The sequence below is a fragment of the Lethenteron reissneri genome, chromosome 40, assembly GCF_015708825.2.
Source record: "Lethenteron reissneri isolate LAM-NWPU_2019-01 chromosome 40, ASM1570882v1, whole genome shotgun sequence".
Taxonomy (NCBI): domain Eukaryota; kingdom Metazoa; phylum Chordata; class Hyperoartia; order Petromyzontiformes; family Petromyzontidae; genus Lethenteron; species Lethenteron reissneri.
In genome coordinates, this window is record NC_083818.1 from 1,932,520 (window position 1) to 1,949,254 (window position 16,735).

The 16,735-nt window shown below is 51.7% G+C and overlaps 1 protein-coding gene across 1 annotated transcript; it reads left to right on the plus strand.

Annotated features, from left to right (window-relative positions):
* Positions 1-2,101: 2,101 nt before the first annotated feature.
* LOC133352524 (actin-like protein 6A) lies at positions 2,102-16,676 on the plus strand. Its single transcript, XM_061568234.1, has 14 exons — positions 2,102-2,432; positions 3,112-3,188; positions 4,994-5,189; positions 6,323-6,423; positions 7,279-7,376; positions 8,137-8,231; positions 9,023-9,129; positions 9,598-9,687; positions 10,726-10,787; positions 10,978-11,092; positions 11,821-11,901; positions 12,674-12,769; positions 13,497-13,583; positions 14,395-16,676. Exons 1-14 carry the CDS (start codon positions 2,408-2,410, stop codon positions 14,473-14,475), a joined length of 1,311 nt encoding a protein of 436 aa, XP_061424218.1. The 5' UTR covers positions 2,102-2,407; the 3' UTR covers positions 14,476-16,676.
* The last annotated feature ends 59 nt before the right edge of the window (positions 16,677-16,735 follow it).

Below are 16,735 nucleotides of genomic sequence, written 5' to 3' on the forward strand. Positions count from 1 at the left end.
ACAGACGTTAAATATTAAAACTCCACACATTCGTCAATAACACCACTGTGCGTGGACTTAAAACAAAGACATAATAGGATACGCTCAGGATAATGCGCTTTCTTCATTTTATTTATTTTCCACGGAGAAGGGCATTGCCCGCAGTCGGAATGTTGGGAGTTAAAATCCTGGTTGGGAGGTTGACTCAGCCCATCACCACACCCCGCGGGGTCGATAAGATGGACACCAATTTGTGGTTTATCTTGTGGATAGACTTGCGCCCCTGCCGTCGGAACGTGGAGTTTCCACTACTGGCTCCGGACTGTAAAGGGCTGAGCAGCGTCTCAATGCTAATTCAAGCAGAACTCACTTGGACTTTGTAAATAGGATGTAATAATACTAATGTCAACTTGTAACAGGCCAGACAGAGAGGACGACTCAGAAGCGCGTGGAACTGCAGACGGTAGCAGCCACACAGTCAGCCGGTGCGAAGAACATTTCCCCAAGCTCTGCGATCCTCTATATATATTCATGTTATGCACGGTATGTTGAATTTCTAATGGTAGCGTATGTAGCCGACCGTTTGCTAATCGGTGTTATCAGACATGTATTTCGCACAACCCGAAACGTGTAACCGATGAGCACCCTGTGACGCACGGTGGCCGCCCAATCCAATCCCCAACCAGGCTGAAATTTGATCATGGGACCTTTTTGCCAGTATCAAAGTATGAAAAGTAAGAATAGGTTTCAACCTTTTTGGCAATACAACAGATGTATTGCCAAAAACACCAAATAGACCATAACGAAGGCTGTTTTGGTGTAGGCCAATCAGTTACAAAGACAATGTATTTATTATCGAAGCGTGTTTGTTTGCACATAACTGTCACCCCATACGGTTTAGCCGTATTCTTGTACAGGGGAATTGAGCTTTCAGGTCCATACGGCGTACAGCCGTTTCAATACAAACATTTTGTGCCTATTTGTTTGTGTTTCTCCCTTGTGGTGGGACTTTGCAGGATGAACGTTGAGTTTATAATGGGCACGGGTTGACCAATACGGTCTGAATTGGTCTGTAATAAGTTAGGGCACTGATAAGGGGTTGACAGGTATGGTATACACTATACACTACTATAGACTACACTATACACTACACTACTATACAGTACATTACTATATACTACACTATAAACTACACTACTATACAGTACACTATACCATACCTGTCAACCCATAATGTTTAGGCGTATTCTTGTACAGGAAAATTGAATTTTCAGGTCCCAATACAGGCAAACATGTTTTGTCTATTTGTTTGTGTTTATCCCTTATGATGGGACTTTGAGATTTATAAGAGGACGGGGTGATCGATGAGGCCTGAATTGGTCTGTAATAAGTTAGGGACTGATAAGGGGTTGACAGCTTCGTTTGCATGTTCAACACAATAACTGCGGTGTGGTTAATGCAGTACTTTGATTCCTTGCAAAAGGATGTCCAGTTGGTGTTTGAACATCTTAGGGGCCGTCCATAAATGACGTCACGCGATTTTGGACGAATTTTGACCCCCCCCCCCCCTTCGTCACACGGCGTCACAAAAAGTCAGACCCCCCCCAAAAATATGACGCCACAAAGCTCTGCCCATCAAATAAAACATGCTTCAAATCGCTTTAAACTATTGCCATTGTGCGTATTTAATGTGGCGCTGCACTCTGATGTTGTAGGAGAAAACATTTATTAAAAAGTCTATTTAATTAAGTAGAACGTGTCGTCTATATTTATTTAAAGTTGCGCATTTTGATGTGACGTCACATTTCTCAACCCCCCCTCCCCTCGTCACACATCGTCACAAATGTCTGACCCCCCCCCCCCCCCCAGGTGCGTGACGTCATTTATGGACGGCCCCTTACTCACGGAGTAAACCCATCCACAGCTTCGCCGGATACCCAGAGACAATTGGGGTTGGTGCAAATGACCTGGCCACAGGAGGCGTGGAGAATCGATTACCCGGAATCGAGATTTTATTTAAAATAATTTACGGATCGATGCCCGCTACCGTTCGCCCGCGAGCACTTCGGGAATCTGCAGAATCGATTGCGTGACGCGCGAATCGATTCTCGTTTCCATTGTGCCCCCGTTCCACGCGCCGGTTTGCAGCGTCTCCCGGTCCGCGTTCATTACCGAATATATAAAAAAATCTAAATATTTAAAAGCGGTGCCTTTTCCGCCGAGGCTAACAACTGTACTTTGTTTTTTTACACAAAAAACATTTCGTTATTATTTTTGGTTTTGATGTTGATCGTTTTAAGTTGAAGAGACTTGAAGGCGAGTGCTAGGCCCGAAGTAGGCGCGCGGGGGTAACCCCTTCTCGGATAGAATCCCTGCCCGGCCGCGAGGTGCCTAGGTCGGCAGAGCTGCGTGGACCGAGTCGGTGATCATGAGCGGCGGAGTATACGGCGGAGGTGAGTATTCTAGACGGGGGTTTTCCCCCCCATTTACACCGACTCGCAGTATTAAAGGTGCATTAATTTATGTTTATAAGCTTTAGGCATTCAAACGGTATATCCTTAAATGTTGCCTTGAGCTCGGCTCTGAGTCTGGACATTAATACCTAACTGTAAACATTCTAAGGGTGCCTTAAGATGACTCTTTTGAGCCACAGGCATCCGCACTGAGCCGTAAGGATGTAATAATGCCTTCGTTTGGCTCTGAGTATCATACTTTAATACAGTACTTTATACAGCCTAGAGTGCGTGCCCAAGTCTGGCTTTGGTTAGCCACAGGCATTAACACTGAACTCTAAAGATCGTAAGGGTGCCTTAGTTTAGGTATTTGAGGCTCGGGGCATACATGGCTCCCTTGCTCCTAGAATGAATGAACGAGTGAACGAACGTAGGTATAAAATAGATCACGACGTTTCGGGCGCAACACAAGCGTCCGTAACCAGGTGGGAAAGCGTGGTCTGCTGCTGAGGCTTTCCTACATGATGAAGGACCCTTGTATTGCGCCCGAAACGTCGTGATTTATTTTATTTTCTACCTACGTGACTTTACCGAAAGAACCAAAGATTCCTGCAGTCACGAAAGCTTCCAATCAAGATTGAATTAACTCTTGTTTTGTTGTTTTGCGTCGTGAACGCAGATGAGGTGGGGGCGCTGGTGTTCGACCTGGGATCGTACTCGGTGCGCACAGGGTTTGCGGGCGAGGACTGCCCCAAGGTAGGCGCGTGTGGGGGCCCCGTGCGACGAACACACTCGCGCAGAGCGGCGGGCAAGGCGAGGGAGGAAGGAACGTGACGCTTATTCGTGGATTCTGGATTGATTTCCAACGGGCGTTTGTGCTCGGAAGTAACGATGACCTGGATCATAAACATGGACATTAACGAAGCTACGGTGGCTAGGAGATGTTAACTACCTCGCCTGGTATACAGGAGGGCATGGGTTCGATCCCGATTGACGCCTGCTGCTGTATATTTCGAGTTTGCGTGTCTCTCTCATCATCATTACGGTGATTAGGAGATGTTAACTACCTCGCCTGGTATACAGGCGGGCATGGGTTCGATCCCGATTGATGCCTGCTGCTGTTTATTTGGAGTTTGCGTGTCTCTCTCTCTCTCTCTCATCATCATCACGGTGGCTAGGAGATGTTAACTATCTCGCCTGGTATACAGGAGGTCGTGGGTTTCATCCCGACCCTGACACCTGCTGCTGTATATTTGGAGTTTGCGTGTCTCTCTCTCCCCATGGTCGCATGGATTTTTCTCCAGGTCCTGCGGTTTACCTTCCACATTTAGAATCAACAGCACGCGTTTAGAATATTTGGCTGCTATAAATTTCCACACGATATGCCACTTCTTTGAGCTATCATTTGTGGCCAGGTCGCTTCTGAAAAAGCTATACAGCTTCGTGGGCCTGAGCTGGTAAAATAAAAATTGTAAAAGAAAAATAATGCAAAGTGTTATGCAAAGAATGGAAAGTATGCCTCCACCAACCATCTTCATCATCCCTCAGCAGTCCCACAATGCAGCAATCCATCTGATACCAGCACACGTGCTGAATTAATCGGCCAGTCTCTATAGTGGATGTATCTTTTACGTGCGATCCGTTGTTATTCTCACCCATTGGCCGTCATCCCTACTAGCGTTGTGTCCTGCTCACGCCCATGTATTTTGGGACGGGAATTGCACGTAACTCACACTAATGTTGAAAGTAATGGCCCTTCGTCATGTGCGCATACAGAAGGGTCGTTGCCCGAAACGTCACATGATATACAGTTCGTTCTCCTATAACACTGTAGTTGCGTTCCCGAAGAACACCGCGTTATGGAAGAATCGCGTTATAAATAACTAGCTTTACTACCCGGCTTCGCCCGAGACTTGGATTCTTGTCTTGGATTAATACACAGCCTACGCGGAGGATGGGGGGGATGCGTTACGTCAGCAGGCTCACTACGTAACGCTTCCGTATGCGGGTGACATCACAGATGTGACCGCTCATTTGCCATGCAAAATATATCTATTATTGCGCCCCCCCCCCCAAAATATAAAAGTCTATTTTTATACTTTTGCATTGTGTACAGTCTGGAAGCCACCCACATGCCATAACACGTGATATGCGTACACAGGCTGAACAAACACAGAGGCGCGTGGGTAGCATCTAGAAGTATCCAGCAGCATCCCGCCTTGTGCAACGCTACGCTGAGGCAGCCGTGCAACCGCTTATTCTTACTCGTGCGACGTAGTTCTGTTCACTCACTCGCATTCGCATTCACGTTGAAAACAAAGTGTTCCCTAATCCAATTCACGTTATGAAAACATGCGTTGTAGCAGAACAGATTATATTATATATTTATTTTAAGGCCACGGTGCTTTTGACGAATGTGTTGAGTATTCTTAGGTTTTTTCGGTAAAGTGACTTTACAGAAAAAACCTAAGAATATGAATCCTTGCAGTCACGAAAGCTTCAAATCTAGAATGAATGTGTTGAGTTTTTGACTCTGAACACCGCTGCCGTGCGCGGGGCAGGCCGACTTCCCGACCGCCCTCGGGATGATGCTGGAGCGGGAGGACGGCACGACGCCCATGGACGTGGACGGGCTGGAGCGCGTTGGCATGGAGAGCGGCCACGTTGGCGCCCGCAGGTCCTACCACATCGGAGTGAACGCGCTGCACGTGGCGCGCGAGGGCATGGAGGTCACGTCACCGCTCAAGAACGGAATGAGTGAGTGGGCTGGGCGAGCGCTTGAATACGGAGACAAGATCCCCCCCACCTTTATAGCCTCAACAGACTGTAGGGGCAAGTGCTGTTAGCGAGCAGCACCTATGAAGGCCGGCACGGAGCACGAGTGGGTGGGTGGCCAGCGCCACGCCCAGCCGCCTTTATCTCACCAATGGCGATGTTTACACACCTCGCTATGTCGTAATTTGAGGCCGAGTCGACCTAGGGGAGGCCCAGAACTGGTCTAGATAATCGTCACTAGTGTTGGCCATGAGTGGGTATTGAACGTGGGTCGCTGGGATTGTAGCACAAGCGTGCCAACCGCTACACTACCGCTCCCCACGTGAACGCTAGCACATGAACACACATGCAGTGTCGCTCACAGACTCCTTTGAGTGTCACCGCCATCAAGATGAAGTTGTCATCATGGCCAAAGCTGTTGATGCCGCCACTCCTCGCCAGCGCTTTCTCCCTCTTCATCGTGTGATTGTTGATGGCCGGAACAATTCACCAGGTTGAAGCCACGCCTTCCCAGTGTTTGCGAATTCCATTGACCTGCTTGAGGCTCATCTGCCTTAAGTGATCAACAAATTACCCAGGGTCCCACTGCCCTGGAGTGGGTGCCATTTCCCGCACCTCCGATTAGCACGGTTGGCTACGTACAGGTGCAAAAGAAGTTAAACATACATACATAGCATATTGCAGGTCAAAACTCTCTCCACTTGCTGCTTCTTTCCTCACGCTGCTCAATTCTGTTGACATCACCTACATTCTGGATTTCTTATGACCTCGCTAAATAAATAAAAACACGAACTCTCATCTGCTAAACAGTCACGAGCACAGTTTTTTTGTCGACGCTTGCTAAACAAGGCCCATATGCAGTACGTATACTGATGCATGTGTTATCCTTTTGTTCATCCACTGCTGGATGAGGGCCTCCCCCTGTAACCTCACAGTGGATCCCGGTCACGTGAAACAAAAATCCCCATGCGAGCGCTGTCGAGTTTTCAGAACCTGCTTAACTGTGGAGATGGGGCACATTTTGGGTGATTTGATCAGATACTTAACCCTGCCTTGTGCTCGTCTGTGCGTGTGGGTGACGCCATGTGCTCGCGTGTATGTGTGCGGGTCCACAGTCGAAGACTGGGATTGCTTCCAGGCCATTCTGGATCACACGTACAAACGAAACATCAAGTCGGAACCTGACCTACACCCAGTGCTCATGTCCGAAGCTCCGGTAAAGAACCTTTATTCACACCCCTTGCAACCCTCGACCACTGTGGTGGACCCCACCTACATTCCACCATGGTGGATCCCACCTACATCCCCTTGCGATTTCTTGTTCCTCGTACACGGGACACAACCTTTGTCAATCCACTGCTGTCGTGTGCCTAGCACGATGGCTACAATCGTGAGGTAGCATTCCCACAATTGTCATTTCTCAGTGGTCGTTTGCCGCGTGTGTGCGTGCACTTTGTGTGCGTGTGTGCGCGCGGTGCGCGCACATTCACGTTTATTGTTAAGTAGCAGCGTCGTTCACGCAAATTGCATCTCTCACAATCGCTGAGGAACGAAAGACAGCCAGGCGGTGAACTGGTGCTAGCGATTGTCCAAGCTCTACAGTTTTCTATTTATTGAGCTGTTTTTAGCCATACATGTGGGAGGAAACCACGTGTATGGTTAGCACTCTCATACAGAAGAGTGATAGATGATACTGATCCGCACTTTTCTGTACCGCCTTCTCCTGGCAAGCCAGGGTATGGCTCCTTCTCAGTGCCCACGAAGAAAGGAAGTTGTGCAACATTCGTGTGAGCCACCAACCCTCGCTTCCTCCTCAGTGCTGGATTACAGGCCGCGTGCATAGCCACCACCAGGCCTGTCCATAGTGGGGTGTGGGGCCCCCCCGACGCCTTCAAACTAAAGCATTACGTCTGACACCACCGTGACGTTGAAGCGCCGGGCCCCCCAAAGCGCGGGGCCTGGGGCAGTCACCCCGATTCACTGTACCCTAGGAACGGCTTTGGCCACCGCCTCCTGCATTCATGTGCATGTGTGTGCATCTGTACGTGTGTGTGTGTGTCGTGTGGCTCAGTGGAACGCGCGGGGAAAGCGGGAGAGGCTGACGGAGCTCATGTTCGAGCACTACAACATCCCCGCCTTCTTCCTGTGCAAGTCGGCAGTGCTCACCGCGTATCCTCGCACCTGCCAACGCCCAATAGCGCTCACAGATCGCAGTATTCGCAGATCTGTGCACACACACAAAACATTGCCCATACAGCCATAAAGCTTGCAGGGGGAAAGTGCTGTTAGCATCTATTTGAGGGCTTATACGAATTGCGCTGTAGAAAATCTTCAGGCCACCATTAGTGCATGAGGACGTGTTGTTGTGGCCAGCTTCACGCCTGGCCACGTTTTCCCTCCCCGTTGTTGGTGTTTACTGCACCGGGAACAGGATTGTCCAGCATGATGGTGGAGGTGGGGGGATCTGGCCCAAACAGAAAAGTGGATCATGCAAAATGCACGTGAACCAGGCTGTAGAAACATGAAAATGTTAGCTCTGTTAGGATGGGAGTGACGATTCAGAACGTTATTTTTAAAGGACTTGGTTTACTTGCCGACTCGATTGCGGTCACATGTGTCAAACTGAGCAGCTGATTTGGGACGGTGATGCAGGCTGGCGATTGCGCGTTCGTCACTTGTTTGCAGAGGTTCACGGTTCTCCTCTGGCTGGCTGCCCTGGTTATTAACCGTAACAGTTTGTCGACTAACCAGCTGGTTTGTCAGTCTCTGAGTAAGTCGGGTTGTCAGACGGTACCGTTGCTTGATCGGCGGGTCGGTCAGTTTGTTGAGTTAGTGGGTTTTGTCAGACACTCCCGTGACTTGACCGGTGGGTCGGGTCGGCTCATCGCTGGACAATGCTCCAACCTCCTTGACTCGCTCGTGGCCACAGCTTCGCCAACGGGCGCTCCACGGCGCTGGTGCTCGACAGCGGAGCGACGCACACCACGGCGATCCCCGTGCACGATGGCTACGTGCTGCAGCAGGGTCCGTGTCTACGCACGCACAAAGACAAAGCTCTCCCATGTAGCCTTCGACAGACCGTGCGAGCGCTGTTAGCGTGCGCCTACGTAGGCCGGCACTGCACTTGGCGGGTGGGCAGCAACCACGCCCTGCCGCCTTTGTCTCCCTCGTGTTGATGTGTACGTGCCGCACCAGGTACTTCATTTAAGGCTGTGTTGACGTAGAGGGAGGTCCCTGGACCAGTTAAAATATTCGCCACCCACACAGTCACGCACTCGTACAAGACAAATACAAAGAACCCCCATATAGCCTAAACATACTGTTAGGGCAAGTGTAGTTAGTGAGCATCTACACTCGTACAACAAAAACACCCGCCATTCACCACGAAGTGGTGGTGACGTCACCACTGGATCTGTGCCAGGCCAGGTGCACTTTCAGGCCACGTGAAGTGTTGAAGGCTCGCTGACAGGAGGTCACGGGACAGACCCATGTGCCATGGGTTGACTGACTGAGATATGTAGCAGCTGTGCCCCCTACTGTGACAACTTGCTGTATTTTAGCCACCCGGCGCTCTGCTCGTTGTTGTGGGCGTTGCTCCTCTGCCCTCCGTTGTTGTGGGAAGGCGACTGCCTCTAACTGCCCAGTAGCAGCGTCCTTCACGGGCCTCCTCATAAAAACTAATAATCACACGCACATACGTCATGGCGATCCCTGTACATGATAGATACATGTCGACACGCTGACGCTGCTGTGTTCACGGTGCCATGTGTGTGTGTGGCGCTGCTCTGCGTGATCTCTGTCCCTGCTGTGCCCAGGCATTGTGAAGTCGCCCCTAGCTGGTGACTTCATCACCATGCAGTGCCGCGAGATGTTCCAGGAGATGAACATAGAAATAGTCCCTCCCTACATGATCGCCTCCAAGGTCCGTCTATGGGTTCGACGCTCGTCTATGGGTTCATTGTTATGTCTATGGGTTCAATGTTAAGTCTATGGGTTCAATGTTAAGTCTATGGGTTCGACGCTCGTCTATGGGTTCGACGCTCGTCTATGGGTTCAATGTTAAGTCTGTGGGTGCTACCTGTAGCTAAGTTAATCTATGCATTCTATGTTAGTCTATTGGTCTATGTTCGTCTGTGGTTGGCTATGTAAGTCTATGGGTATACATTTTGACCCGTGGGTCACTGCGCAACGCGCAGGTCTCTGCGTCCTAGCTCTGTATGTCATTTCGTTGCGCGGCTTTAAACGATCGCTAATTAACCGTTGTTAGCGCTGAATTAAATGCTCCTGGGGAAAAAAACACGCTTGTTAGAAAAACGTCGCAGCATCCTTGCGCGCGCGCCTCCCTGATGTTTGTCCCTGCTTGGTGTTGTGTTGACCGCACGTGCGGCAGGACGCGGTGCGAGAGGGCTCCCAGCCCAGCTGGAAGAAGAAGGAGAAGCTGCCGCAAGTGACGCGCTCCTGGCACAACCACATGTGCAACGTGAGAGAGCGGCCGGGCAGTAACCTGATAAATCGTCGTCATCGTTGCAATTATCCAAACAGCGCGGCCGCTGTCGTAACACTGTTATCATCATCATTACCAACTTGAGCCATGATCGTTCCACGACTGAAAGAAACTACAAATTGTTCGTGAACTATAAACTATTTTTCAGAAGTGACCTGGCCACAAATGATTGCTCAACAAGGTAGCTTACTGTGTGGAAACTTACGGCAGCCAAATACTCTTAAACGCGTGACGTTGATTCTAAATGTGGAGGGAAAAAACACTGGAGGACCCGGAGAAATTTTCACGCGACCACGGGGAGAGAAGCATGAAAACTCCAAATATACAGCAGCAAGCGTCAGGGTTGGGATTGACCCCACGACCTCCTCTATACCAGGCGAGGTCGTTAACATCTCCTAGCCACCGTGGCGCCCAAAGTCCCCCCCCCCCCATCTCTCGTGGCCCCGCGATGCAATCACCCACCAAGCGGCTGCACCACGAGCTGATTTCATCGCTACGTCTCTCATGGGCACGTTTGTCATTCTTATAACTGTCCGCAACGTTGTGTTCAGTGTACCGTGCGTGTATGCTGTGTGCCGTGTGCGCGCGATGCGTGTTGCCTGTCCTTTGTGTGTCTCTGTGTGCGGTGTTCGGCTGGATAGAGAGGGGGCTGAGTGGGTTTGCGACACGGTCGAGAGAAGACGAGTGATACGTGGTACGGTGCGGCGAAGGACTGGGGATCACTAACGTAGCGGTGTGTGCGCTGTGCGCTACAAACCTGGCTTCCTGAGTTCGATTCCCGCCCATGGCCACCAACACCAGTGATGATTATCTGAACTGGTCCCAAATGAGTACCCGGTGCGGTGTGTAAACATCGCCACTAGGGAGACAAAGGCGGCTGGGCGTGGTGCTGGCCACCCACACTCTCGTGTGCCGTGCCGGCCTTCATAGGTGCTACTCGCTAACAGCACTTACCCCAAAAAGTCTGTTAAGGCTATACGGGGATCTTTGTCTTGTGCTATGTGCGTGTGGCAGGAGGTGATCCAGGACTTTCAGGCGTCTGTGCTTCAGGTCTCCGACTCCTCCTACGATGACCAGTTCGTACCACATGTGCACGTACATAATGTACAGCTCACCCCCCCCTCCCTTCCTCTCTCTCTCACTCCTTTCCCCCTGTACCAGTTCTGCTGTTCCCCCCTCTCTCCTCCTGTCTTTCCGCCTGTACGAAACCCCTCACCGGCGTGTATCTGTACGTGCGTACGCGTCTGTGTGGTGTGCTGTGTGCAGGGTGGCCGCTCAGATGCCCACGGTTCACTACGAGTTCCCGAACGGATACAACTGCGACTTTGGGCCAGAGAGGTTCAAGATCCCCGAGGGGCTGTTCGACCCCTCGCACGTGCGGGTAAGGGTTCGCTCCCCACTCGCCCACGCACGTGCCGCACTCGGCACACGAGTGAGTCTCACCACTCGCGCTCACCACACTCGCCCACTCTCATCACGTATTGCGCTGCATGCACTTCCCTCGCCACTCTCACCACTCTCACCACACATGGCGCACACACCGTATGTTCTGTGCGCACCGCACGCACCACACGCATCACTCTGCATCACACTCGCTATATCGTCATACTCACCACTCGCACCACACACGTGGAACCACACTCGCCACTTGCACTACTCGTACCACCCACATCACACCGTACCACGCTCGGCACACTCACCACACTCACCACACTCACCACACTCGCCACGTACTGCACTCACCACTCGCACCACACACACCACACACACCACGTACACCACACCGCACTCACCACTCGCACCACACACACACCGCACTCACCACTCACTCACCACTCTGCACTCACCACTCGCACCACACACACACCACACTCATCCACACACACCACCCTAGGCTCTCCACTCACGCCACGCACACCGCACGACTCTCACTATTTCACCTGCTTGCGCTTCTCCCGCTGATTCCACTGACCACTCCGCTCCCAACCCTCGGTGGTTGTGATCGTGTCGTTTGCACCTGGCGACGCGTGTTGTCGTGTGCGGGAGGAGGGGGTGGTGTCGGTGACGATGACGACGACGATGTTGGTGGTTCTGTCTTTGGTGCGGCAGGGCCTCACCGGCAACACTATGCTGGGCGTGAGCCACGTGGTGACCACCAGCGTGGGCATGTGCGACATCGACATCCGGCCCGTGAGTGCCTGCAGGCCGCTGCGGTCCTTCGTCGTACACGGCGCACCATGCAACGCGTCGCAAGCCTTGTCTCTCGGCCGTGTCGCACACCCACTTAGCCGCATCTTTATCCAGCCAAACAGAAGCTGGATGTGCCAACTCGCTGTGTTTTAGCCATCCGGTACTCTGCTCGTTGTTGTGAGCCGTCGCTCCTCCACCCTCCGTCATTGTTGGGAGGACGACTGCCTCCAGCTGCCTAGTAGCATCCTTCACGTGCCTCCTCCATAGAGGCCGATCTTGACACCGCTGGTACCAGTCATCGGCAAGTTCACTCGGCTCCACATCTTCCCTTATCACATCAGTCCTTCCCTTCTCCAGCCAGTGCCGTGCCTATTTAGCCCCCTCTATTTGACCAAACGGAAGCTTTTTCCGCATGCGGTGGCTGGTCAAGCGCTCTACGTGACCTAACCAATGCAGCCTCACCTGCCAGAGGAGCTCACAGATGGGGCTACTTGATCCAACACCTGAGGGAGGAGGTAAAATAATGCATTGGACTCACTGGCCTTGCCTGCGTCCCTCTACGGATGTTTATCTGCAGTGGGGGTGTCGGCCCCCACCATTCCTTACCCCCTGGATGATCCACAATAGCTTGAGACTCAAGCCTACCCACACTCCCACATCCTTTCCATACCGCACTACGAACGTCACACCAGGCACATCACACCCTACGCATACCACACCACAGACGCCACACTTCACACGGGCGTGGTGGCGGTATTTGCGGCGAGCGCAGGGTCTCTACGGCAGCGTGATGCTCGCTGGGGGCAACACTCTCCTGCCGAGCTTCACCGACCGCATCAACCGCGAGCTCTCACAGAAAACTCCGCCGGTGAGTCGACATACTCCAGTGACGCAGCCACCGTTAACCATCGGCAGGCATCGCTTACGTACAAGGAAGTGACCGCCACCGTCACAGCAACTAGCAAGGGCCAGTAGCATCAGTAGTATCACGACCCCCCCAATGGCCTGTGTGATGAATTGTGGGATTTTGATTCTTTGTGGCTGCCCGTATGTACATTGCATTTGTGGCTGTGTGTGACTGTGCATCTGCATGTGTGTGTGTGTCTGTAACTGTGTCTGTGTGTGTCTGTAACTGTCTGTGTGTGTGGAGAGCTGTAGTGTAACAGTTAGCACGCTGCACTACTGAACTCGGCAACCCAAGTTTGATTCCCGCTCACCAATGCCGATTATGCGAACAGGTCCTGGGCCTCACCTAGGTCGACTGAGCCTCAAATGAGTACCTGGTGCAGTGTGTAAACATCGTCACTGGGGAGACAAAGATGGCCGGGTGTGGTGCTGGCCACCCCACCCCCTCGTGTGCCGTGCCGGCCTTTATAGATGCACGGTAGCAGTGCTTGCCCCAACAGTCTGTCAATGCAATACGGGGATCTTTGTCTCTGTGTGTGTCTGGAGAACTGTACCTTGACTTCCTGCCAGTGAGCTTTCGACACCGACCCTGGCACAAGCTTCGTGGTGAAGTTACCGCCACTTAGTGGCGAATGCTGGTTGTTGTCTATATGTGCGTCTTTGTGTTTGTCTGTGGATTTGGACCACAGAGCATGAGGCTGAAGTTGATCTCTAACACCAGCTCCGCCGAGCGAAGATTCAGCTCCTGGATTGGCGGCTCCATCCTCGCATCGCTGGTGTGTAACGCTCACTCACTCGCTCATCATTCAATCACTCGCTCGCTCACAGGTTCACACTCACAAACACATTCAGTCCTGCTCACAAACATTCGCACACGCACGTTCGCTCTCACACTTCATCACCACGGTGGCTACGAGATGTTAACTACCTTACCTGATCTACAGGAGGTCGTGAGTTTGATCCCCACCCTGATCGACCCCTGCTGTATATTTGGAGTTTACATGTCCTTCCCATGGCCACGTGGATTTTTGTTCGGTTCCTCCGGTTTTCCTCCACATTTAGTCAGCATGCATTTAAAATATTTGGCTGTTATACATTTCCACATAATAAGCCACTTCGTTGAGATATCATTTGTGGCCAGGTCACTTCTGAAAAAGAGCTATATATCTCAGTGGGTCTTAAGTGGTAAAATAAAAACTGTTTAGTTTATAGTTTAGTTTACTGTATATGCTTGTTTGCTTGTTTTTTAGTGTATATATCTACATGTGCGTCTGTACGTGTATATGTGCGCATGCGCATGGGAGCGGTAGTGTAGTGCTCTGAACCCGGCGGCCAGAGTTCGATTCTCGCTCACGGGCCAACACCAGTGACAATTATCTGAACCGGTTCTGGGCCTTCCCTAGGTCGACTCAGCCTCAAATGAGTACCTGGTGCGGTGTTTAAACATCGCCTCTCGGGAGACAACATGGTGCTGGCCACCCACCCCCTTAGCGTGCCGTGCCGGCCTTCATAGGTGCTACGCGCTAACAGCACTTGCCCCAACAGTTTTAAGACTACCTGGGGGGATCTTTGTTTTTGCATGCGCAGGGAACGTTCCAGCAGATGTGGATCTCCAAGCAGGAGTACGAGGAGGGCGGGAAGCAATGCGTCGACAGGAAGTGCCCCTGATGTGCATTTTCGACCCACGGGGGAACCCACCGACCTCCACTCAGCGACTCCTCCCACGCGTGGCGGCTCCACCTGCTCTACCCAGTTGCTCCACCCTCTCCACCCTCTCCACCCTGTGACCACATGCTTTAATGGTGGCTCTACCCACCCCCGCCGTGTACTATGTACAGTGACTCCTCTACTTACGAACACTCGACTTACGAACTGTCAGAGATACGAACAAAGCTGTCCGTATGTCCATTTGCCTGTTCGGACCGAGATTCGTAAGTTCAATCGCCGCGCAATAGATGGCGGTGGTGGCATCTACGTTTGCAGAATATGAAGAACCAGTGGCATCTACAGGAGATTATATAACTTTTAAAGCCATTCCCTGTGTTTAGTGTACGTGCCGTACAACATTTTTGGAATCGACAGGACGTAAAGTTGTACTTACGAGCAAATCCTCTTCCGAACAAACCTCTGGAACCTGACTCATTCATAAGTCGAGGAGTCCCCGTATGTGTGTTTAACTTTTTCCCCACCGTACGTAGCCCCACCATGCTAATTGAAGGTGCGAATCCACCCCCTCTCAGCGACTCCACTCTCTCTTAAGAGGTGGAGCCTTGTCCTAAACTTGACTCGGATGTCGCAGCGTGAGCGCTTTTACCCTGTAAGTTTTACTCCGTTTCGTTTTCATCCCTCGACATTTGACTCTTCACCCAAACTGGCAGGTCGCGGCAAAAGGCTTCGTGGCCTTCACGGCCACGTGCCTCTTCTACATAGGCGTTCAAATCGGTCATAATCGAAACCTTTATTTAGATCGTAGGAATCCGATGAGCTTATGAAGTTATTTTTTTCACAGATCTCCCGTAGCTAAAATGGGCGTTTATCGCGGTGGCTGAGGTCAGCGCGGAGCCGGCGGTAACTGCTGGGATCACGGACATTGAAGCTCTGCGGGCAATGTGGCCACCTTGGCAGCGTTTCTGTTTCGTCAGCTTCGGTATTATTATGTTTGCCGTCAATCTCACGGAGCGCGGCGGTTGAAACGTCGGTCCAAGTTTCTCAAATCCCCCCCCACCCCCACTCCTACGCCTTCGTCCACCCAGCACTGTGCCACTTTTATCCAAGATGCCTGGCCAGCGTGTGAAAGAGTAGGCCAAATACCCTCTAGAGGTGGGGAAGGGGGCTCTTCAAGAGTTTCCTCTGGTGGAGGCCGTGACGTGAGTGAGCAATTGCAGGGCCTGCACCTTTACCTTCACCCCCACCCCTCCCGCTCATCAATTGTAACCGTCAGGTGTTTCGTTTTGACTCTAGGTCGACGCTCAGCCCTCCTTCCCTTTAGCGTAGCTCTCCCCAAGTGCCTAGATCCGCGTGCCGCTGCGCGCAACCCGAAGGGCTTCGACGTTTTTTGTTGTTTACGCAGCTGTGGGCGGTGTCCCCCATAACGGGCGCGTGCGTCTCCTCTCGCCCTGCTTTAATCCGCTTGGGGAAAAATCGTTTCGTGATGAATCCTGGGAAGTGGAACGGTGGCGTAGCTTGGCTGACTTGGACCCTGGTGCAAGACGTCAACTGGGGCTCCTCCTGTCCAACTTTTGAACCCCCATAATATTTGTAGGCAAATGCCTCGGCCCCTCCAGCCTGTGAGCCCTGGCGCAGTTGCACCGCCTGCACACTCAATAGCCACAACACTTGCTCGGTCCTTTCCTTCTCTCCGTCTCTGTGCCTTCCTCTGTCTCTGGTAAGTCTTCATGTCTCGCTATCGTCGTTGGCAGCAGCCCTGGGGGCAATGAGTATAATGCCCCCCCCTGGCCTGTCCCAGTTTCATAGCTCAGCACCTGGGCCCCTCCACCCGCACAATTGATAGCTTCGCCACTCGTGTAGAATCTGCCAGTGTGGCTACACGACAGCTCCCCACACATAAATGCAGACACACCCATGCAGATCCAGACACCCATACAGATAATGACACCCATAGACACAACCGTGGTTTCTCCACTGGTAAACATTGTGCTAAGAGTAGTCAGTTCAGGATGCTGTGATTGGTAGGAGGGTTGCAGGTAAATTAGAGGTCCGCCTCCTGATTTCAAAGTGAGGGGGCAGGGCTGGTGTAATGTTAACCCGACCGAAGTCGCACGTGAAATATCTTGGCCGTCTTTATTTTGTTGTCGGTTTTTGTAAGAATATAGTTCTAAGGTGCAAAATAAATACCACCCGGTTTGCAAAGTTTTGTAATGTTGGAAATAAAACCCATCCTTAGAAATTGTGCGTGTTTTCAAAACTA